General features: G+C 51.3%; 2 protein-coding genes across 2 annotated transcripts in view; one reads left to right on the plus strand and one right to left on the minus strand.

Annotated features, from left to right (window-relative positions):
• Positions 1 to 1,831: 1,831 nt before the first annotated feature.
• STK11IP (serine/threonine kinase 11 interacting protein) lies at positions 1,832 to 19,170 on the minus strand. Its single transcript, XM_068687652.1, has 24 exons — positions 19,066 to 19,170; positions 18,756 to 18,958; positions 17,237 to 17,311; positions 16,831 to 16,926; positions 15,779 to 15,886; positions 15,503 to 15,574; positions 14,472 to 14,601; positions 14,188 to 14,291; positions 13,464 to 13,553; positions 12,367 to 12,408; positions 11,693 to 11,860; positions 11,318 to 11,399; positions 10,853 to 11,209; positions 10,483 to 10,673; positions 9,501 to 9,611; positions 8,930 to 9,125; positions 6,930 to 7,424; positions 6,029 to 6,144; positions 5,742 to 5,839; positions 5,377 to 5,555; positions 5,051 to 5,135; positions 4,526 to 4,608; positions 3,120 to 3,346; positions 1,832 to 2,798 (listed from the first exon to the last, which is right to left on the minus strand). The coding sequence occupies exons 1-24, from the start codon at positions 19,112 to 19,114 to the stop codon at positions 2,658 to 2,660; spliced, it is 3,498 nt and encodes a 1,165-aa protein (XP_068543753.1). The 5' UTR covers positions 19,115 to 19,170; the 3' UTR covers positions 1,832 to 2,657.
• A 190-nt stretch (positions 19,171 to 19,360) lies between these two features.
• Positions 19,361 to 22,541, plus strand: part of SLC4A3 (solute carrier family 4 member 3) — a 33,632-nt gene continuing 30,451 nt past the window's right edge. The window contains exon 1 of the mRNA XM_068687650.1: positions 19,361 to 19,536. The gene's annotated coding sequence lies outside the window, so the exon portion shown is untranslated. The remainder of the gene's footprint in view (positions 19,537 to 22,541) is intronic.

Below are 22,541 nucleotides of genomic sequence, written 5' to 3' on the forward strand. Positions count from 1 at the left end.
GCTGTCACATCTCCCTGTCCCGCAGGGGCTGGAGCTGAGGCCGGCAGGGAGGGCCTGCTGGAAGCAAACAGCCAGGCCCTCCTGTCACGCAGCTTGATAAGAAACAAGGCTACTTGAGATAGATACAGCATGAGGAGCTGACAGGCAAGCCACAGGATACGTATGCTCACGGCACAGCTGCTTTAGAGGGCAGAGAGCAGGAAGTGATTCTGTGAGTCTCTAAGTGCCTAAAGACTCAAACCCACGGCTGAGGCATCATCCTTATCAAGGTAAGGCAGGACCAGTTTTAACCCCAGGGAAGCAGGGTGGTAGCTCCAGGCTAGCAGCAATATCCAGCCTATAGCCTGAGCCTCATGGCTCCCTGGAGCCTGTTTCCACAGAGCCCTGGAGTCCAGCAGCAAGGAACAGAGGCCACCCCTGGTCCTTGGCACCCCTCCGGAGCAGCCTGCTCAGGTGGGGAAAAGCAGAGATTCAGGCAGTGCTGGCAGCTGAGTATTGGAGCCAAGTACACACAGAAAAGGAGATAGGGAGGGTGGGAAGAAAACTGGTGTCTAAGATGAGGGACTGCGTGCTCAGAGCTGTGACAAGCAGCAGACGTCTGCAGCTGGTTCACCAGATGTCACACCTTTGTAAACCTTGGCTCACCGGCACAGCCCCTCTTCTCACACAAAGCCAGAGCGCAGGAGGACGTGGGGCGAGCCCCTGCACACACCCCGTGGGTGCAGTGAGAGCAGTTATCCCACCACTAGTTACAGCCTTGCAGAGACAAGGCAAAAAGCAGGAGCAAAGAGGAGCAAATAGGAGCAGTTACCTCTATGGTAAAACAAAGAAACAGCTTGAGAAGAGCTACGGGCAGGCAAACAGCTGAAAGCTTTGGTTCTGGCAATGCACACTTTGTCAGGCCCCTCAATGCATACCCAGGTGCAGCTCCGAGGATGGAAAAAGCAAGCTGGGGGTGAGCTGTGTCAGATCAGCTGGTACAGAGATGTCAACAAGCTGGACCAGTAACTCCAATTTTCACTCTTGCCCTTTTTGAAAAATGCAACTATGGAAGGGGAAGAGTGTGCTTACACCAGCTCCTTAAATGGCAAGATGAAGGCAGAAGAATCTTACTGGTCTTTACTGGCTCAGCTCTGAGACTCCTTGCCCCAGACAAAGCGCTAGGTGCTGGCAGTGCTTTCACTGAGCTCACTGCTTCCCAGCCTGAGATCACTCCAAAGGAACGGAGAGCAGCAGCCATATGCCCATTTAGGAAGCGGGGACACAACGGAATGTGTTGTGACATCTGCCTCAAGACAGTATAGATCTTGTCAACCCCGTCTATAGAAGGCTAGATAAAAACATTGGCCAGTGTAGGCCTTCAGCAATTTAACTGCTTCTCGAAGTGACAGGAGAAAGCCTAGTAATAAGGAGATTCCAAGAAGGCGCCCAACAGTGCGCTGTGAGGTAGCCCTTAGACCACTATGAAGTACAGAAACTGAACTTCCCCCTCCCCTAAGGCTCTAAGGATGGTATAGCTGGGTGGGTTGCAGCCTTGTCCCTTGGCCAGCCCCAGAACTGTCTCCTGAAGCAGATGATGATGCATGACCAGAGGACTTAGAGCACTGCAGGGGCAGGTATTCACACCTCCACAGCCATGGCTGCAACAGCTCCTGCAAGATTCAGTACAGCCAGTAAGCAGCTTGCTGGGGTGTGAGCACAAAGATAATAACTACCCTAAGGAGGATGGGGGGAATGGCTGTGGGATCTTAGGGACTGCTTGAGGCTGCTGTACAGCTAGTATGTAAGAAATTACAAGGACAGTATAGCGAGACAAGAAAAAACATGGTGATTCAATAAATATAACCTTTTATTACAATAGAAAAAAGTAAAACTCATGTTTAAAATAGACTCTTGCTTTTGGACTGCTCAGAAAAGCCTAAGCCTCACTTTTACCTGCCAGTGCCCACGAGGGTCCTGACCCCTCAGCAATGAGCAACACAACTGTGCTGTGAGCTGCACAGCTCCTCCCTCCCCCGTGACAGTGAAGGACTACAGCAGCAGACTGAGCCATGCCCTGCCACGCAGGTGTGGGCTCTCTGTGGGGTTATCAGTACAATGTGCCTTATCCCTCTGTGCAATAGGCTCCTGATTGAAGCAGGCAGCTTTAGGGAAGCTGTGGATAAGAGGGCAGGGGGAGAAAGAAAAAGAAAGAAAGTATTAGCAGCAGATAATGGCAGCTGTTCTGAGACAGCTAGGAAGGCAGCAAATACACCTGCTGCAGAGACCACAGTGTGCAACTGCCTCTGGCCTGCTGATTGCCTGAGTACCACCAAACACGCTCTGGCTCGGCTCCCTTCTTCCTCCAGTCACCTTTCAGACTATCCTGAAGGAAACTAGCAGACACCACCAAGTTAAAACCCTGTAGCTTGCAGCGTTACAGGGAACACCCTCCACCACCTCCTTCCACGGCCAGCCCAGTGGCAGTGAGTGACTGTACAAAGCCTGGACCATCGTGTGCTCACCTCCTCCTCACCAGAAAGGGCCAGGGGTAAGAGTAGGGTAGAAGGCAGAGGCCACAGGACAGCAAGGTCAGATGGGAGGGGAGACATTTGTGCGGCACTGCCAGCACAGCAGCGCTTCTGGCTCCAGGTCCTGCCTGCCTACAGCGGGCAGGCTCACTCCAGGCCCTCATACACAGCCCTCCGCAGCTCGATAGAGAACATCTCCTCCCAGGGCCCGCGGATCCACTCCACCAGCTCTACCAGGAGCTCAGGGCACTCGGTGCGGATGTGCCACGTGCTCTCCACCTTCAGCACCTGGAAAGGAGGAAAGAGAGAGGTACATGAGCAGGGCCCAGCCTCAAAGGCACCGATCAGCCCCGAGCTGCCACTCCCCAGTGCCACAGCCAGCTCTTCCCAGTTTTTAAGTGATATCCTCCTCTCCCTCTGCTGCCAGATGTGAGAGCAACCCTGCATGACTTCTGCACATCAGCATTTCTCTGTGCTCCCGGCCTCCGTGGTGCAAGGCCCTGGGTTAGGATGGGAGATGACAGCCCCAACATGCTCTTGGCAGGAACATGATCTGAGCACAACCCAGCCCTCAACGTCTCGTGTGCCCCATGACCTCCTTTTGGTTACCTCATCATACAGCATCAGCTTGATGTCGCAAGGACACAGGCGATAGGTTATGACATTGCTGATACTGCTGATCGGCTGCTTCTCCTTCAAGTGGATATTGCTCCTGGAAGGCATTTCTGCCTCACGATCTGCATCCAAAGGAGGCTGCACCTGCCACTGGTGATTCTCCTCCAGCAGAAACAACATGCTTCGGGTGCTCAGCAGGGTCACAGGGAAAGCAGATGCCCCTAAAAGGATACAAGGGAATATGAGAAGCTTTGCTCAGAGCCTGAGTCACCATAAAACAAGCTTTGCTTTCCATTCCTTCCCTGGGGAAACCCTTTCCAGCAACAGTAACTGGGTGACCAGCTTAATGCAATTTCTAGACTAAAGGCAGAGAGCAGGGTAGTAAATAGATGTACCTGGGCTTGACCAAGCTCATTCCTCGAGCACACATATGAAAGACCATCACCCAGCCAGCTTTTTCTAGGCAATATCCACATATGAGGCAGGAAAAGGAACTCAAGTCCTTTGATCTCATAAACAACACCACTATTCCTTATTTAAGTCAGCAGCTCCAGCTAAAAGGCCACCCTTTTTGGCCTTGATTTGCCTGGCTGCAGATCTGATGGACAGAACACAGCATAAATAAAGTTTAAGATGTGTTCTGTCTTGGTAGTAAGTACAGCAGAAAGCAGGAGAGTTTTGATAAACTAGAGGGAGCATAAATATCATCCAGCTGACTTCAGTGGATGCAAATAAGAAGCACTAGAATAAGTCAGCAGCACAGAAGTAGGGAACCACTAGCTGAGGTCACAGGGATCACAAGCTGCTACAGCAACATGTTGTTTTTCTTGACAGATCTCACTCTTGGGAATTAGCAGGAATATCAGAGATGGCATGTTTAATTAGTCCTGTCTACTTGGCAGCGAGGCCTCAGCTGGAACTGTGTCCGGTTCTGGGTGCTGTACTCTAAAAAAGGAGAAAAACGTACTTTAAGCTCTCCCTCCCACCCTCAGATACCACATTTGGACCTCAGCAAAACCTGGCACAGAACTTGGTGGACTCCAGCAGGCTCTTCTTGTCCTGCTGGCGAGGGGTTCAGACACCTGCTTCTGTTCTCCCAAAACAGGGACCCTTTCAGCTCCCACACACTAACCAGCTATGTGTGTGACCCCTCAAGCTCGTGGCAATAACACAGCCCTTGGATCACTTCCAGCTTCTCAGAAGCTGTTCTGAGTTTTCACCAAACCTGGTGTTCAAAACCAAATGTCTGTGAGACTCTGTCCTATGTCTCAACGCTTAAAAAAAACCCATGCCTCTGCCCCATCTCGCTGATGGAGCCATGTTCACACTCTATACTAAAAGCTCAAGCATGTAAGCAGAGAGCACAGTGTGGGAAGTCTGGCCACAGAGATCTCCTGTACCTTGGATCAGGTATGCCAGCAGGTAGAAGAAGCAAGTGCCATCTGCAGCTGCAGAACCTGTGGTCTTGGAATCCAGCAGAGGCCTGGAGGAGATACAACAGTGGGGCACTGAAGGAAGAGCACTGTTCCCAGTCTAGGTTTGCTGTGAGCTACTTTTTGCTGTCTACTCGAGGAAAGGAGGAACCCATCTCTCACAGTTTTTCCAAAATACCTCTCTCCCCTCCTATTTTCTCTGCCCACCACCTTGCTAACTAGGAACCCAATGCTCCCCACAAAGAAGGAGAGAGCCCTGTGGCTCCCCCTTTTCCACCTTCTGTTGTGTTCTGCTCAGGTTCCTCCATGCGAGCTGGAGCTGCAGCCCCTGTGCAGCAGGCACCTGAGCTGGCTGCCATGAACCTAGCTCCCCAGCCTGGCTGCCACCCAAGCGGTGCCTCCTGCTGCCCTGTTCTGAGCACTGCATTTCCCTGCTAGGGCTGGACACACGCCCTTTTCCATCCAAACCCCCACCTCAGAGGCTGCTCTTACCATAGCCAATGTTGTGGATTCATTTCCACAGTGGGGATTTCCTTCACCTTATTGCTGTGCTTGGCAGGCAGCTCTTGTATGAGACCTAAAGAGGGGTAGAAGGCAGATGACTTATTGCAAGCCCACAGGCAGTACATAACAGCTCAGGAAAGTTCTTCAAGTTTATAAGAGAGATATTGGAAGGTATGATGCCAGCAGGGTTCTCCCCCAATTTCTTTCTGAGCTGGCAAGAAATGAATTTTCCATGTACATGCAGCTACAGATCTCCTAGTAGCTCTTCTAGAGAAAAATCCTCACCCTCCCCTCTGCTACAGCTCTACTCTTACATGTCAGGGTCTGCAGAAACTGGTCACAGCAGCTTTGGTTCCGGATCAGCAGGTTGTAGGAGGCTTTGGGGTTCTCAAACTCTATTCGCAAGCTCTGGTGGCAGAGTCCCACTTCCAGATGGGAAACATCGGACAGGTAGTGAGAGTCGTTCTTCTTCAGCCACTCCGCAGGTTGTCCCCTAAGCACAGAGCACAGCCCTCAGCTGCAGCAGGCTGCCCCATCTCCCACCTCGGATTGCAGCAGGGGGGTTTAACCAGCAGAGCCTTCGCATGTCACCACACCTGCAGGGTAAGGCTAGCAAAGGCTGGCACCACCCAGCGCTCACAGCCTTGCTGCAGGGTCTCACTGCCACTGCTCTCCTCACCTGATAACCCCAGTGACTTCCAGCACATAGATTCTGAGGTCAGAGGCAACCAGGATGGAGAGGAACTCTCCTTGTCGGCCGAATTTCACCATGGCCACCTAGAGCACAGAGAAGGCAGTGACAGCGCTGGCCTGCTCCTTGCCTGCCCACCCACGGACAAGACTGACCCAGGCATGCTGCAGCTCCCTTCAGACTCTAGTCTCCAGATGCCACCCCCGAGCAGAACGTGCAGGGTGGCAAGGACAGCCAAGGAGCAGGGCCATAGGATTGGTGCTGCAGGAGCTCACCTTGAGGAAGCACTGGAACTCCTCATCGTTCTCCTCAAAAACCTCCATGTCCAGGTAGAGCTTCAGGCGGTGATCCACAGAACGGAAATCCCTCGTGTTCAGGGCGCCGTTAGCAGCTGAGGAGAGCAAAGGGTGGGATCAGCACACTTCCCACCAACCAGAAGCTGCCCAAAATATACAGGCTGGCACTAGGGCAGCAGCATCACCCCCACTGCACACCTGCCTCCATCAAGCCTCTCCTCTATACAAGGGGCTAGAACTAGTGCTTCCCAGGCCACAGGTCTCAATACTGAAACGAGGGGATTCCAACACTGACACCTGCCCTTTCAGGTGCATGAGGCTTTTCATACTAATACCCAAGCAAAAGCAGTCTCTGCCTGCATGTACAGACCTCCCATTAACTGCTGTCTTGCAGGACAGGTCTCACAGCCAGCACACAGTCTCTTCTTTTGGACAAGCTTTGTCATCTGAGCTCACAAAACCAACTGGGAAGAACACAAGTGTCTGTAAAACCACTAACCACAGCCTCCTATAAACATGCTAGCCTCACACCAGGCTTAGGCCAGAACCTACAATCAGAAACTGACTACTGTTCTCCAGCGGTGATGCTCCAGCTGGCAGCCTACTAGTGCCACAGGGACCCAAGTGACTGGTGTCACAGAGCTCCCGCAGCACGATCCAATTACTCAGTGTGAGCGATACTCGGGATTAGGAGCTGACTCAGTTTTCCCTACCTTCAGGCATGAGAGCTGAACAGAGGGGCATGAAGCACCCAGCTCACAAGAATCCATCACTGCTGCTCGTGTTTGATGATCTCCTCCCACACGAAGCAGGAGGCAGTGCAGCCAGCAAGCACCAGCACTCAACACCCCTAAACCCCACACAGCTCTGACATACTCACGGGGACTGAGGTTCCACGTTTCCTCTGACTCGGAGTTCAGAGAGAGCTGGGAAGGAGTGGGCCCGCGAGAAACGCTGTAATGATAGCTCCCCATCATGCTGCCCCCGTTGGTGTCCGTGCGGCTGAGGGAGAAGTGCTGGCTCTTCATGCTCAGCTCCTTATTCCCACAGACCCCATCCAAACTGCGGGAAGCGGAATGGAGAGTGCCGTCGTGCTCGCCACTCAGCTCCGGGGTCCTGGTGCTGGTGCTGGTATCCACCTCCGAGCTGTCCTCCCCACCGATGTAGAACTTCCCACTCTCACTGGCCAGAGCAGGTGCTTCCTCTGGGCCCTCCTGCTGGCTGCCCCCTTCCAGGAGGGAGTTTGACAGGTCCTCACTTGTGCCATCACGGCTGGGAGGCAGGGGCGTGCTGGAGCATACCTCCGAAGGCAGGATGACCACATGGTCACTGGAACAGCTGGGACAGGCGATGGGCTCACCACCTGCTGCAGCATCTGTGGAAGGTTTCAGAAGGGATACAGAAAAACACAGCATAGCTCTCATGCAACAAGATTCTCCTTTCCTCTTAACCTCTGCAAACCACAAGCAACCCCTTTCAAAGCAGGTTTTTAAAGCTAGTTAGGTATAGCATGACCTAAGAAGCTTGTTGAGCAGCTCTATTCAGAACCTATATCTGACTCACCTCCCCTTGGCAAATCTATGAGAAATTCTAGATCAGTGTCAGCATCCACCCAAAACAGCCATGTTCGGAACTAGGGTGACCAGGGTGACTGCAGCTGAAACTGAAACTACCATCGGTTCTTTGACTCACCTCTTTCTTCCACTTCACCTCCACAAATGCTCACATTGCCTTTGAAGCCTCAACTCACACTCAGTTAATCCAACCATTCTTAGTCACCTCCATCCCAAATTGGTTTATCCTCAGCCAGCCAACCTACAAGCCCACTGTGTCCGTTCTCCAGCTGTCCTCATCCCTCCTGACCCCAATTCCTGAAGCTCACTTCACCCACACCACAGTCTGAGCTGGATCCTGGAACTCCCACTATCTTGGGGGGAAGAAAAACATGTCCCAGGATAAAGGAAAGTGCAGCCACCAGGACAGCCACCTCTGCCCTCACTGCAAAGTTCTCCAATCTCAGGGTACTTCCACATACTAGAAGCATCTTCCAAGCTAACACTCCTCTGACACTTCAGATAAAACCTGAGCTTTGAAAAACTCAGCAATCAGAAGATGCTTATTCAGCACTAGCAATGCCTCAGCCAAAATACCACATCTAATTTCAAACAGCCAAAGAAAAATGCGGACAAGTGGGGAAGAGTACAGAGGAGACCAGCAAGAATAACTGGATTGTACGAGATATGAGTGACAAGCAAATTATCTAGGGAGTTGAGCTTATTTAGTCTAGTGGACAGAACACAGGACTAGCTGTGGGGGGAGAACAGCCCTCCAGTACAAAAAAAGAAATAAATCACTCCCCATAAGGGAAGCAAGAGCAAGCTCAAGATTACAGCTAGGAAGACTTAGGTTGGGGTTGTTCTGATATCTAACAGCCAAAGTTGTATCTGAAGTATTGGAGCAGATTCACCAAAAACCTCCATTAGCAAAGGTGTTTTAGAACAAACTAGTCTCTGTGCCAGAACTGGCCATGGATTCAACAGGATGAGACACAACATCACCTTTAAGGCCTCTTCCAGACTTCTGCAGACCACTTGGCAGTTTCCAGCACCCCTAATTTTCTCCTAGACCCAAAGCGTCCTACAGTAGTTGGGTGGCACTTGATTAACAGTAAGAGAGTGACTTATTCCTGCTGGTGAAGGAGGCAGGCTCTTCCCTAGCCCAGTCCCAGTGGGCTGACAGTACATTCCACACCAGGCTGTAATTCCAGTACAACCAAGGCATCACCTTCTCCTGTACGTTCTATGCTCTGCACCACAGCTGCCATCCTGGTAGTCTGCTCGGGCACTAGGGAGTATCCTTTCTCCATGGACTACAACCTACCTTGATTTGAGGCAACTAGGGTCTCCAGGCTTTTGGTGTCTCCAGCCTGTGCAGGATAAGGACCTTGCTGCCAGGGAGACAGGGACTGCAAAAACTCATGCTTGCATTTCAGGCACTGGAGCCTCATGGATCCTTTCTCCTGGTCCTGATTTTGCCGATTCTCTTCCACAGCTGGGGACAACACTTCAAGCACACACTAGAAGTAGCAAGACAGGGAAAGAGCGTTAGCAGGCAATACAACTGTCCTTCTTTGGGGACATGCAACACAGTTTGACTACTAGAACTCAGCAGGCCTTTTCCCAATGAGAGAAAACTGCAAGGTTTTCCCCTTGAGAGCACCCTTTATGCTCCAGGAAATGTACTGCTCATGGCCACGCGCACAGGGCCCCCCACAGGTCATTTGTGCAGAAAGAGATCCTGAGCTTACAAGCAAGGCATAGGCTACCTAGATAGTTACAGGAGAGTAGATGTACGTGTGCTCTAAGAACAGAGGCTCTGTGCTGGCAGATAGAATGCAGTATCTTCCAGGAAAATTGTCCACCTCCCCATGCTTCTTCCCAGCCCCTCCAACCTGCAGACACTGCTCTGGGCAGTCATCCAGCACCACGTATTTGCGCTTCTGCCGGTCCTTCCGAATGTAGCTGAAGTGCAATGTGAGGACAGGGAAAACTCGCTCCAGGTCCTGCAGGAGACAGAAAACACCAGTTCCAGAAAGATGGCGCAGCATCCAGACTGTATTTGTTTGCACGTGTTGGAAATGTGGACATACAAGTACTTAATTCAGTGAGCCTGGAACAGTCCTCCCAGAAAAACCCTGATAGCATTTGGTAAAACAGGAAAAAAAAGTTCACATGTGCTAGGTACAACTGTAAATTACAAGGCCCAGAATGAAGCACCTCAAATCAAGCCACAAACATTCAAGAGGTAGAAGGGTAGGAAGAAAAAAAAAGTTTGAGCTTTTGGGGAACAACATTAGAGAAGCCTGTGATCAAGTTCATGCACATATTTCATATTCTTAAAACCCTACTGTGAAAAAGAAAGGTTTCTATGCTCCCTTTCTAAAAGGCCACAAAAGCAAAACAGGGCTGCTAGCAATAAAACACACATCTAGCATGGATAGAGAGCTGCCCACTGAGCTGCCAGTAGCTTTCCAAATGTCACATTAGACTCAGTGCTGCGCTGTCCAAGAAAAAGTACAATCCACAAATAGCTCTGCAAGGCCAGGATGATATCCCGGTAAGGAATGGATAGGAAAGTTCTCCTTCGTTTGATTTAGGCTCCCCTCATGAAATCTCTTATTCCTGTCACTGGGACAAGTCTTTTTAACCCCAGCTTTGGAACAGAACTGGTGCTGACTTCTGCTGCATTATCACAGATACTGTAAACAATACTGATGCTGTTAGGTACATACGTATAGGGTGGAACAAATGATCAATCAGGCTTTGCAGGCATTAGGAAAACACATGCGGGGTACTCTAGCAAAAGTCAAAATCCAAAATGTTGACCCATACAGGGAGTAAGAAGCCAAAGGCTCACACAGAGACATGACTCACCATCCTCTTCCAGTTCATCTCAGAGGTCTCTATCTTCTGCAGGCATTTCAGTTCCAGCTTGTGGAGGACTCTGGCAGCCTTCAGTTCTACCTCGATCACATGCCTAGCTGTGACCCGCAGGAAGATCCAGTCTAACTCCGGGTCCCCTTCACCTTCTATTTGGCTCACCAGCACTGGCTGGCAAAGGTCCACTGCCAAACAAGACACAGCACAAGTCAATACACACAGCAGGCCTTCAGACCTGCTTGAACAAAACCTTTAGAAGTCCCACATTGCTGGGCAGCATGATAAAGCTTCAGGGATGCCACAATCAACCCACCTATTCTACCACCACCCAACCCCTTGCACAAGGCAGTGAAGACCCATTTACCTTCCGGCTTCTCATCTTCTTCTTCCCCCAGCATTAGCTCATCTGCCTCCTCTTTTCCTCTCAGTTCTCCTCCCCCATGCTCATCCACTTCAAGGTCTTCCTCCTTCTGAGTATCATCTACAGCAGGAGAGGATTCTTTTGGGGATGCTTGGGGTTTTACTTGCTCTGCTTCAACGTTCTCACTCTGCAAGTCTGCTGCTGCAGGTCTGCCTGAGATCTCATCCGCAGAACGGCTCCGGCAGATGACAGGTAGTTGGTCACGCTCCTCCAGTCTCTTGTACTGCAGCCAGTCAACACCGAAGCGATCTCTGAAGCTGTCCATGCGTTCCATCTCCTTCTGATGCTGTAAAACCAGGCCTGCAGAGAGAAAGCTTGGGAAGTATGAAAATAGTCTCCACGCCAGAGCACCCCTCTGACTGCAGGCAGTTCAGCTGCTGTGTTACTGAGAAAGAAGACAAGCCTCACCAGCAGAGAGAGGCACAGTCTGGGACTCATGTTCCGTGTCACTGGGCTCTGAAATGCTCGCTCTGCGCACTTTGACTTTCCCCTGGAACAAACAGGGTAAGAATAGTTGGGAGGCAACAGAACAACCAAAACAGCATCTGATCACAGCCTCCGCCGACAAGCCAAAGGACTCATGGCTGTTACAGCGCAGAAGCACACCATGAAACATTTGTTACAGCACATCAAGACTGACTTTAAACCGAGCCCCTTCCTAACACAGAGCAGTGTAGAGACTCAGTACAAAACCACATCCCACAGCATGGGGCGTCCATGATGCTGCAGCCCCCTCACCCAACATGCCAGCTACATGGCTGAGCAGCTGTCTCAGACCCAGACCTTGCACTTCTTCCGAGGGAGCCTGACAGCCACATTCTCTGCTGGGGACTGGCTGTCACTGAAGTCTGCAGCACAGGAACTGTCCAGAGCACTGCGGTCCAGCACGGTCCTCTCTGAGGTAGATGTGTGGATGGACTGGGATACACTTTGCACAAATTTTGGAAGGTGCTGCATCCAAAATAAGAGAAAACTGTCTACTGAGTGTGAAGAGGAGACACAGTAACCAGGACACAATTCAGGCTAACAATTTCCCTGCCCCTCACCCCAAACTTCCACCATCTCAGCAGAAGCAGTGACAACAGATCCTACCCGGTTGATTGGACCATTTATTGTGGCTGCTCCAATTTAACTCAACCTCTGTGTCCCTTAAAAACAGCAGATGGGATGTTGAAAAACATTTGTTTTGCTAAAATGTAATTCAAGTGTCAAGTGCCAGATAGTACGTGAAAGGGAAAGCGGCAAGGCTCCAAATTCAGCAAGGGTACTTAGGACAGAGTAAGTTACACCAACAGTCCCAGCAATTACTAGGAGTCAGCACGGACTGAGCCAAAACAAACTGCTTCATAGGGAAAAGGCAGCCAATACAGATTTTATGGGACACATGAGGATGCAAGAACCTGTCAGACTTCCCACTCTCAAAGGCAGTAAGATCAGTTTAGAGTGATTGTACTTACCATTAGGTCCGAGGAAGAGAGTGGTTCTCCATCCAAGAGGAACTGTAATTAGAGACCCATTTGCAGTCAGATTCCACTTGGCTGGCACATATTCAGGACAACATCTACTGACTCTGTTTCCCTTCAGGTCATCATAGGGTTGGGATCGTTGACACAAAATTGCAAAGATTTCCAGAAACAGCCCTGTTCCTGCCTATCCATTGGGCCTTTACCTGTAGCTACTTAAGAGCATATAAGACCAGAAGGGACTCTTGTGGTTTTCCTGTTTACAGACCTTTTAACTCCCAGAAACATATCCAAGAAGGTTTGCAGAAGAGATCTGATAGATTCTTCTGCAAGAACTCAAATTGTTGTGGTAGCTACTCACTTCTTCCTCAAGGTTGGTACCCTACTTCTGATTTGAGTCTACCTAGCTTCCAGTAACTGGAGCTCACTGAAAGCTTGTTCCAATTTGCAGTTTGATGACAATGAATCTAGCAATTTGCTGCTAACATAAATGACAGACCAGCTCTGGAACACCTCTGACCCCTTAGCAAGCCGATTTACTTTGCTAAATTGCCAGAACACTGTCTTTGCTGGCTTCATTATTTAAAATCAGATTACCAAGAACTGACTTAAGCAGCAGAGCGCAAAGGAAAGAGTGATGACACCTAACTGAGAGCAGAGGAATGTGTGGAAAGAAAGAGGTGGTCATGGCTGTCAATAGAGTACGTAATTAGGCAAGGTAGGCTGAGACCCTGAGTTTCTTTTTGCAGAGTCCAGCTAAGTAGTTACTATCTGGCAGAACAGAGGAAAGTTTTGGAAACTTCGGTGAGCAAAATTGATGAAGTAGACAGGGAAGAAATCTTAAGATCTGAGGTCTTGCAAATCTGAGATCAATATTCATCTGTGCCTGCCTTGGCCAGCACACCTTACAAAAAGGTAAGGTTATTAAAATTACCCTACCTAAAACAAACAAAAAACCAACCACACACACCACAGAACCACTGAAACTGGTTTTCAGGTTTACAAAATTCTTTCCTCTCATTTGCCCATGAACACTGGAATACCCCACACCTTCAGCAAGCACTGGCAGAAGGTCTGTGGCTGATACTCACATTGGAGGAAGCTGCTCTGGGAGACAAATGTACAAGGGTTGCAGACCGGTGGTTTTGATGGAACCATAATGGGTTTCCCTCTAGGTGCAGCTGGGTGGAGGAAATAGAGAAATAGTTATTAGAAAGAAACACACTATACCTTGATTTAATCTCCCTGGAGGTTCCGGGATTTCTCTCTGCCTCAGGAAATATCTTTGTAGTGGAGTGCTGATCAACCCAGGAGAGGACTACATTTTCACAATACTTCCTGAAATTTGTTCAGCAAATGCAGAATGAAATTAAAGTATTTTCTACTCAAGCCCCTAAATCATCACAAGCCTCTTCAATACTGACTCTGAGAAGTCTTGGGAGAACAATCCTTTGTAGGCTATTTTCCTTCACAGACACTATGGTGACTGTAGTTATCCTCCTTCAGACTTCTCCAAATGCTACAAATCCACAAAAGCATTAGGAGAGGATCCTCATTGAACTTGGTGTTAAAATTGGAAAGCGTGAAAAAAGGATGTGGGAATAAGTATACAGACAAATGAACAGGGGTCAGAGAAAACAAAGACTAAAATGCATGTGTCTCTCCAAGGTTCCCCATCAGCTTTCCTTGTTAAAATTAAATGCTCAAGAGTTGAATATTTCTTCCAAAACTCTCTTCTTATCACACAGTCTCTCCTCTGCACCCTTCCAGCCCACAACATCTCCGATCCACCAACTCACCAGGTTTTGTGCTTACTTTTTTTAGATAGTGCAGAGTGGACAATGGTGCCAACTGGGCATGCTCCAGCAGCAGGTTATAGGCCACATCCAGGTGCTGCAGATTCACCAGCTGTTCAACCCCTGCAAACAAAGCAAGAAGCCATCAGCATAATAGAAGACATGACTTAGAAAACTTTCCCCTGTCCCTCTCCCCCAGAATGGAACCCTTGTAAAAATAGCTGTGCCCAAGATTTCAAGTTCCACTCCTCCTTGAGGAAGAGAAAGATGTCAGACTCAAGTGTTCCCCCACTGCTCGCTCACCATTAATGCTGTCAAGTTCATTGTTGCGCAAGATCAGAGTCACCAGCTTGGATCGGCTGAAGATGCCAAGGTTTGGCACTTTGGACAGGAAGTTATAAGCCAGATTGAGGTACTCAAGTTCTGTAAGGGTCTGTTTAGAGAGAAAAGCAGCACTGGATCAACCGAGACCTGAACTCCAGACAGAGCACTCGTCCCTGCCATTCTCTCCATCCCACCAAGGCCACTTAAAAATTGATTTTCTTCAGACTACTTCTGCATCAAGACTTCAGTGTTCACATTTGGAGTGGTATGTCTAGAGGTGCTCTAAGTGCTTTAAAAAAAAAATTGTTAAGAGCAGCTTTTCCCTTCCCCAGTAATTTTAATGCACCATAGATAGGGACTGGACACCCTGCCTCAGGCAAAGAGCTGAACTTGCTACCAAAAGCCCTTCCCTACTTTTGGGAAAACAATGGTGAAGGACATATTTTGAGCCTTACCAACTCTGTGAAAAGCTGTTTCATAGCTTCTCTTAAAAGAGGCATATCCAGCCCAGCAGAGTCTAGATTTCAGTGCCCTTCCCCAGAGACCCAGACATCACTGTGATGGATTACCAGCTCTCCAAATTAACTGACAGGAGATTTCCAAGAGCAAGAAAAAATTGCTAGTGGCTGCCTGGATAAACCAAACAACAAATCTCGACAGTGCCTGGCTACCTCATTCTCACCTGCTGCACAGATTACAGAAAAGCATCACCAACACTGAATAGCAGCCAAGTGATACGCACGGCGCTGCGCACAGCAGAGGTGCCTGTCTCAGAGCGATGAGGCACGCTGCCTTCCCTGCCTCACCAGGACAGGGGCTGCACGTACAGGGAAACAGTTTCAAGGTTGCAAGCACCTGCTCTACATCACACGCCTGTTGGACCGTGTCTCCAATCTCCTGTGTTATACTTCGCTTAGCAGGCTCACACTGACCTAGCAGGTCAATGATCGCAGCACTTCAGCAGTGTCCTCTCCCTGCAAGGAAACTGGTGCTCAGCCCCAGATACTCACCGTTAAATAGAGCTCGCAATCCTGGACCTTGTTATGACTCAAATCCAAGACTCTCAGAGCATTTAGTAATTGCTGGGGGATGAAAAGACACAAGTTCAGATCCTACAAATGCCTTCACTGCAGCATGGAAACCCTGTCCTGCTGGGAGAGGCCAGCAAAATTAACATTGCTCACTCCCTCCCACCCAGAGCCAGCAGCATCAGTCAAGCAGTGGCCAATTTCTGGCCGTGATCATCTCTCTTCCACCCAGTCACGCAGGAAGGATGCCCCACTCACCAGTGAGTCATCCAAGGCAGTGATGGAGTTGTAGCTGAAGTTGACGGTATGCAGTTCCAGCCAGGGGAGAGCACAGCTCAGATCTCCACCACATGCTGAAATGATTTCCTAGGAAGAAGCGAGGAGCCGTTCCTTGGTTCGTACTGACTGTTACCGTAACAGCAGATGAACAAAGGGGAACAGCTAGTCTAGAACAGGGATGGCATATTGTGCCTCACAGACCCTGGAATGGATCAGCGACTTAGAAGTCATTGCCAAGTATTTGGAGGTGGTGGAAATTCCATGACTAGATATGCTGAAAGGAGATGCTCTTGCTTCCTACACACAAGTGGCAATAGTTAACCTAATGGTTACAAGTTGGAGACTGAAAACTAAGCACAGAGACTCATCTGCACAGAGACTCATCCTAACAAAAACTTTTTCAGACCTTCATCAAAGCACCCAGCAATAAGACACACATGTTCTGGTCAAACAACTCATGCTTTGGCAGGCAGAAGAATCTCTCAAGGCACTCCCTGTCAGCAGCCACTGTTCCCCAGCAGGCAGCTGCTTCCATGCCAGACAGAAGCCCAGAGCCCCACTGCTAACACAACCCACACCATTAGCTCTTTGTGGTTGGAGCTTCGCGTCCCAGAGACCTGCTGGGCACAAATGCTAGTTAAGATGCTGGGACACAGCAATTCTCCCTTACAATCAGCTCTAACTTACAATTGCTAAGGTGCAACCAAATAAACCTTTATCAGCTGCAGGACTTTGAATGGAAAAATGGGTAAACACAGAGCAGTGAGACTTTGCAGATACAAATATTGGTGGAGCCAGAAATCCTCAAGCAGCTAAAGAGGAGACTACCGAGCACATAATTAACAGGGAACATTTCTACAGTATTTGAGTCAGGGGTAGGACCCCAGAACGGGGAAGGTAGAAAAAAACATACAGAATATGGATTGAGAAGGTGGTTAACATGGCACGTCTGGGTCCTACAACCCATCAGGTAGGGAAGATAACGGATGCATTCTCCTGTGTAGCTCCCCACGGGCTGCAGAGACACTCACCTCCAGTGTGCTGATACATTTGCAACAGGTTAAAGACTCCAGCTGAGAATAGACAAATCGCAGACCCCGCAGGCAGTGTGGAGGGACAGACCTCAACTGCAGCAGTGATGAGAAAGTAAGGACAACGTACATCAACACATTACAGTGCAAGAGCAGCTGCCATCCCAGACCCATCTTTATAAGAGATCTCCCATTTCCCTCCTGGAGCCTCCCTCCCCAGCACTCTAGCCATCGTTCACACCCAGCTTTACCCCAAGCAGGTGTTGCAGGAGTTTAGGCTTCCCCTTGTAGGAAGGCCACAAAAGCCTACCCAGTTTTTAGGAGTAGAGGCATTCTGCAACCACAAAACTAAGTAAAGAACAGCCAAACAGCAAGGCTCAGAGCCCATTCAGCCTCTTGTACTTACTTCCAAATGCCGGAGGGACTTGAAAGGGAAGATCTTCACAGTAGATTGCAAAACACAGTTCGGAACATGAATGAGCTAGAAAAATCAGAAAAGAAGGCTCTTATTAATCTCAGTTTGTGAAGCAATAGTGCTGCCCTGATGCGCCAACTGCAGCACCATGAACAGACTGCTTCTCCAGCTCAGGTGTTAACTAACAGAGCCTGTTATTTAACATCCCCTAATGCTCTCCGTGCTGCCATCTGCACTCTCGCAGTCCCACGGTTCAATAAAGGTCAAACAGAAAAGCATGCTAGCTAGCACAAGACTGCCAGACCATTCATCTCCATTTCTTCTCCTTTGCTCATGTGGCATCACCACTGTCAGAGCCACAGGGAGATCTGACAGCCGGGTTCCTCATCAGCCACCACTAACTAAATAAAGACAAATCTAGCCGCTGGAGCTATGTTTATCAAGCAGCTGAGCTGAACCAGCACAGTGGTGGGAGGTATGCACGTGCGTTTCACTAAAACAAGCCAAATAAGGCAAGTCACAAGCAGATACAATGGAAAATAGAGCTGGTCTCCAAGACACAGTTAACATTAGGCTGAGGTAGCTGCAAACGTCCTCTTTGCATTTTGCAGGGCAGCCGCAGGCTCTTTCACCATGGGGTAAGTAAGACTGTGCTCATACGCCACAGAGCTTACGAAACCCAGCTCCTTATGCCTTCTGTGGACGCTGCATAAGCAGGGGTTCAGACAAAGCGGTGATGAAGCAGGCAACGCTCCCACTGCAGAGCACAACCGGAGAGCCCATCTCTGCCAGCCACACGCGCAGAAGTGACTCATCAGGCGCAGAACAGACGTCCCAAGGCCTCCTCACCGCTTCCACAGCCACAGCCACGGCAGTGATGAATCACTGCCCCGCTTCTGCCAGCACTAATGCAGCACGTTGAGCAGGGCCATTCGCAGGGGAAGCCTGTTCTGGGAAGCTCTGATGGTCAGTTTTAACAACGCGTGTGTCAGACGCCAGCCTCGCTCTGTGTCTTGACAACTTCATTGTCTCCTTCTCTCCTCTCTCTTTCCACTGTCCCAAGAACCTGAGCAGGCTGCTACAAATTATTAGTTTCCCCACGCAAATCGGTTCCTGCGCCGCAAGGAGCAGCTTCCCCTCTGTTTTGGGCCTGTTACAGAAGGAGCCCATTACTCGGTTAACACGAGCACTCACCACAGCAGCCTCCTGACTGCAACATCTTCCCCTTCCTCAAACTGTCAGGGGACCTGCACAGACCCTGGGCCCCCACTCACAGCCTCAGCGCACTGTTTTACGATCTCCCACAACACTCAGATAGTGCTCTGGTAAAAACACTTTTAAGGACACCGCAGGCTGCAGTGCTAAAAGTTTGCAGGCCCAGCCACAGCACCTCCTCAGCACCACTGCGGGCTCGAGCTACCAGCGGGGGGCCAGCGGGCTGAGCTGCTGTGCCCAAACCCCCCTGACTGAAGCATTTTGGGGAAGGGCCCCTTCGCCTCCCGGGCCGCACCTTGAGGGACCGCGTCTTCTGCAGGACGTCGAAGAGGAACTGCGCCTGCAGCACGGCGGCCGTCTCGGCGGGGTGCGAGGGCAGCGCCACGAAGCCGCGGGCCTGCTCGCGGGGGCCCAGCAGCTGCTCCAGCAGCCGCGTCAGGTGCTGCAGGGTGCCGGCCGGCAGCGTCAGCGTGCTCGAGCCCTCCAGCACCACGTCCCCTGCGGGCGACAACGGGACGGGGACGGGGACAGCGGGGCCGTCAGCGCCGCCGGAGGGGAGGGCTCGGGGGTTAAGGGGAAGGGGGGGGGGGGGGGCGCTCACCCACCGGCGTCGCGCAGCAGCAGCGCCAGGCCGCGCACCGCCGCCTCCGCCATGGGCAGGGGCAGGGGCAGGGGGCAGGGCCCGGGGCCGTCCACGCTGCCGGTGCCTCCGCCGCGCTTCCGCCCCGGCCGCGCCCTTCCGCCGCGCCTGCAGCGCCGCCGCTTACATCCGGTTGCCATGGAGCCCGCCCCGGCGTCCCCCGCCCCGCAGAGGGACGGGAGGGGACGGCGGGGAGGGGAGGGAGGGGACGGGAGGGGAAGGGACGAGACGGGAGGGGAGGGGAGGGGGGCGCCGCCGCCGCCGCCGCTACCGGCCCCGGGGGGGGGGAGCCCCGCGCCGCCGCAGCCCGAGCCGCGAGCGGGGGCGGCACAAAGCGGGCGGCGGGCGGCGGGCAGCAGCAGCGCCGCCTGCCCGGGACCCGCACCGAGCTCTCCTCCTCCTCCTCCTCCTCCTCCTCCTCCTCCGGCGGTGCGAGGTAGGGGCCCCGCGGGGCCGTCTGTCCGGGTGTGTGTCCGTGTGTCCGTGTGTCCGGGACCCTGTGCCGCGCTGCCCCCCGGGCTCGGCCCCTCGCTGTTCCGCCCTCGCCCCCTCCCCGTGCCGCTGTGACAGACAGACAGGCAGACAGACAGACGGAACCCGGACGGGTTCAATCTCGTCCCAAAAGTTTCCGTCCCTTTCTGCCCGTGCTGCCAGCCCCCTGCACCCCACCGCTGGCTCTCCTCCTCTCCCAGCACCAGCTCCCTGCCCGGACACCCCGTGGCTAAAGGGTCCCCAGCCTGGCTGCTGGAGCTAAGGGAATAAATGAGAGGTTTCCCTGCTCACCCCCGTGTGTGGGACAGCCGGCTGCAGCTCTCTGCCCAAACTCAACCTGCCGAGGGGCAGCGGGGGCTGCTCGCCTCGCCCCTGCTCAGCGGGATGGCACAGCTCCAGCAGCACGCTGCTGCGAACCCTGGGGACCAGGGAGCCCTGCTGCATGCATGGCAGCAACATGTGGCCCTCGGGAGATCCCTTCGCTGCTGGCATCGCGGGACGTGCCTGCCCGGTTTCCTCCTGCCTGCCTTTAGCCTAGGACGTGGATGCGAGCCGGGTGAGCGCCGCGCTGTTTGCTGCTGCCCAAGGCTGCGTCGGGAGGGAGAGACCCCGCAGGAATTGGCGTGAGCGAGGGCAACGCACTCATGGAGAGAGAAGGAAGGTGCGGGCACGCACCAGCCAGCGGTCTGTGGATTTTTTTCCTGGCCTCCCTTCAAATCTGGCCTGCTGGTGTTATGCTTCTGTTGCTGAAAATTACTTCTAGCGGGAATGCTGAATCACGTACTCCTGACACGCGTGAGATAGAGTAGGATGGAGGTATCATTCATTCAGCTTTCTTTCGGTGTATTGGTTTTTAGCCCCCTTTTGTCTTGTGTTCTTCTCGTGACAGCCCAGGCAGCGATCCCAGCGGGCTGGGTGGTTCAGCATGATGCTTATTAGCAGAATTCTCCCTGATGTTCTTTTTAAATTTCTCTTTTAAATTTTAACCCATTTCTGAGTCTCTCTGTGTGGGTCCGCCTGAAAAAAAATAATCTTCATTTGTGTTTTACACCCCTGAGATCCTTCCAGACTGCTGGCACGTCCCCTCCCCATCTTAGTCATCCCATCTTGCGCTAGACAAATTTAGCTGCTAACCTTTCCTCATAAATCAATCCCCCTGGCCTACTGGCAATTCCTGTTGCTCTTCCCTGAACTCCTTCTGTTGCAGGTAATAGAAAATGCCAGGCTGGATCCGAGGCGATGTCTCGCCAGCCTTCCTATGACAGGTTGCACCAGGCGCTGCAGAGTAAGGGGCAAGTGGCCTCTAGTGGCCAGCCACCAAGGAGTGCACCGAATCAGCGCTCCGAACAGCAGCGCTCGGCTCTTGGCATCCTCAGAATCCCCTCAGTGCTGGAAGTGATTTGTAGTGTTACCAGTCCTTAAACAGATTTCCAGACAGCAAGGCTGTGCTGCAGCTCCCGGGGGCTGCCCGGCACCTTTGGGATGCCGGGTGCCCCGTGGGCAGCACGTCCTCCCTGGGAAGGGATTGTTGCCTTCGGAGGAGCATCTGTGCAGCATTCGCACACAGGCTTGGTTTTTCCTGGGGGGGATAAATAGGGAGCCAAAAAAGCTCGTGTAGTCTCAGTGTGCCCGTTAAATGTGTTATTACAGTGTTAGGATGGGAAGAGGACATAGGAGACCTGTTATGGTTCAGATCCCAACACGTGCTGGGGGCTGCCATGCCTCACCTCCCGCTTCCACAGGATGAGCAGGGATGGGGGGAAACCCCCGCACACCACATAGTCCCCCTGAAATCTCAAAGCGGGTCCCAAGGGCTTCCTTGTTTTACTGCTAGTACAGCTGTCTCGCTTTTAGCTGCTCAGCAGAGTCATTAGAGTGACATATTTTCAGCATGTTTGAGAATACGCCGCTTGGTTGGGTAAAGAGAGACTAAGCGTTGAATTTTCCAACCCTTTTACCTTCATTTAGGCAGTCAGGCTGGAGCTGTAAACTCAGCGTCATGTTTTGCAAAGACCACGCCAGAAGCGCTCGTCACATCCAGCAGGTCTCCTGCCTGTGGGTTTCCTCCCACCCTGATCCTGAATACCCCTGTCAGCCTTTGCGTAGCTTCAGAGCAACCTGCGGCCGACCTGAAACAACGCACATTGTTTTCCAACCTTGCTGGTAGTTTGCAGTTTCCATTCAAGGTCCCATAAGATGCATTAGTGGCACAGAGGTGGAGCTGAGCGTTGGTATTTTTTATTGTTAAATTACCATTATCATTTTGCTAGTTTTTAGGGATTCTAACACTAGCAGAACTGCCTTTCAAAGCTGTGAAGTAGTAGTACTTGTAGCACGTTTTTGCCGGCAGTCCTCTCTGCTGTAGCTGTGGCTGTGGATGTTATGTTCCTCCCAAACACCCAGCCCCTTTTTTTTAATGCGCATGATGCCTTGGCCCTGAGGGACTGCAGAGCCAGGGTCCACCTGCCAGCTCTTCTCACTGTAATAAAGTGTTCCCTTCCTTCAGTTTCAAATTTGCTGCTGTTTGATTTCATGGAATGATACCCTTTTTCTGAGTTAAAAGCGAAAGGAAATAAAAGACATGTATTACCCTTCTCCCTATCTTGTCTCCTACCAAAAAAGCAGCTCAGTCTCCTCTTACAGCTCATTTCCAGACCTTTCTCCTTTTTCTGTTTTGTCTCTCTGAACCCTTTTGCTCCATCTGTCTTGGAAAACAGAGTGGAAACCTGAAGATTACACCTTAAAGTAGGAGCCTTAACAGATCTGCAGAGTGAATTGGGTATTTTCATTGTTTCACCCTGTTCCTTATGGTTTGGACTCTCCATTTCCTTGTCTTGGCAGCATATTTCTCTTGAGCTGCTCAGGTCTCATAGAAGGGTTCAATTACTGTAGATTTCAGTCCAGTATGTTTGAGGAATTTCATCCACTAAGTTTTGCCTTTTTCACGAT

Source organism: Anas acuta, chromosome 6 (assembly GCF_963932015.1).
Source record: "Anas acuta chromosome 6, bAnaAcu1.1, whole genome shotgun sequence".
Lineage (NCBI taxonomy): Eukaryota > Metazoa > Chordata > Aves > Anseriformes > Anatidae > Anas > Anas acuta.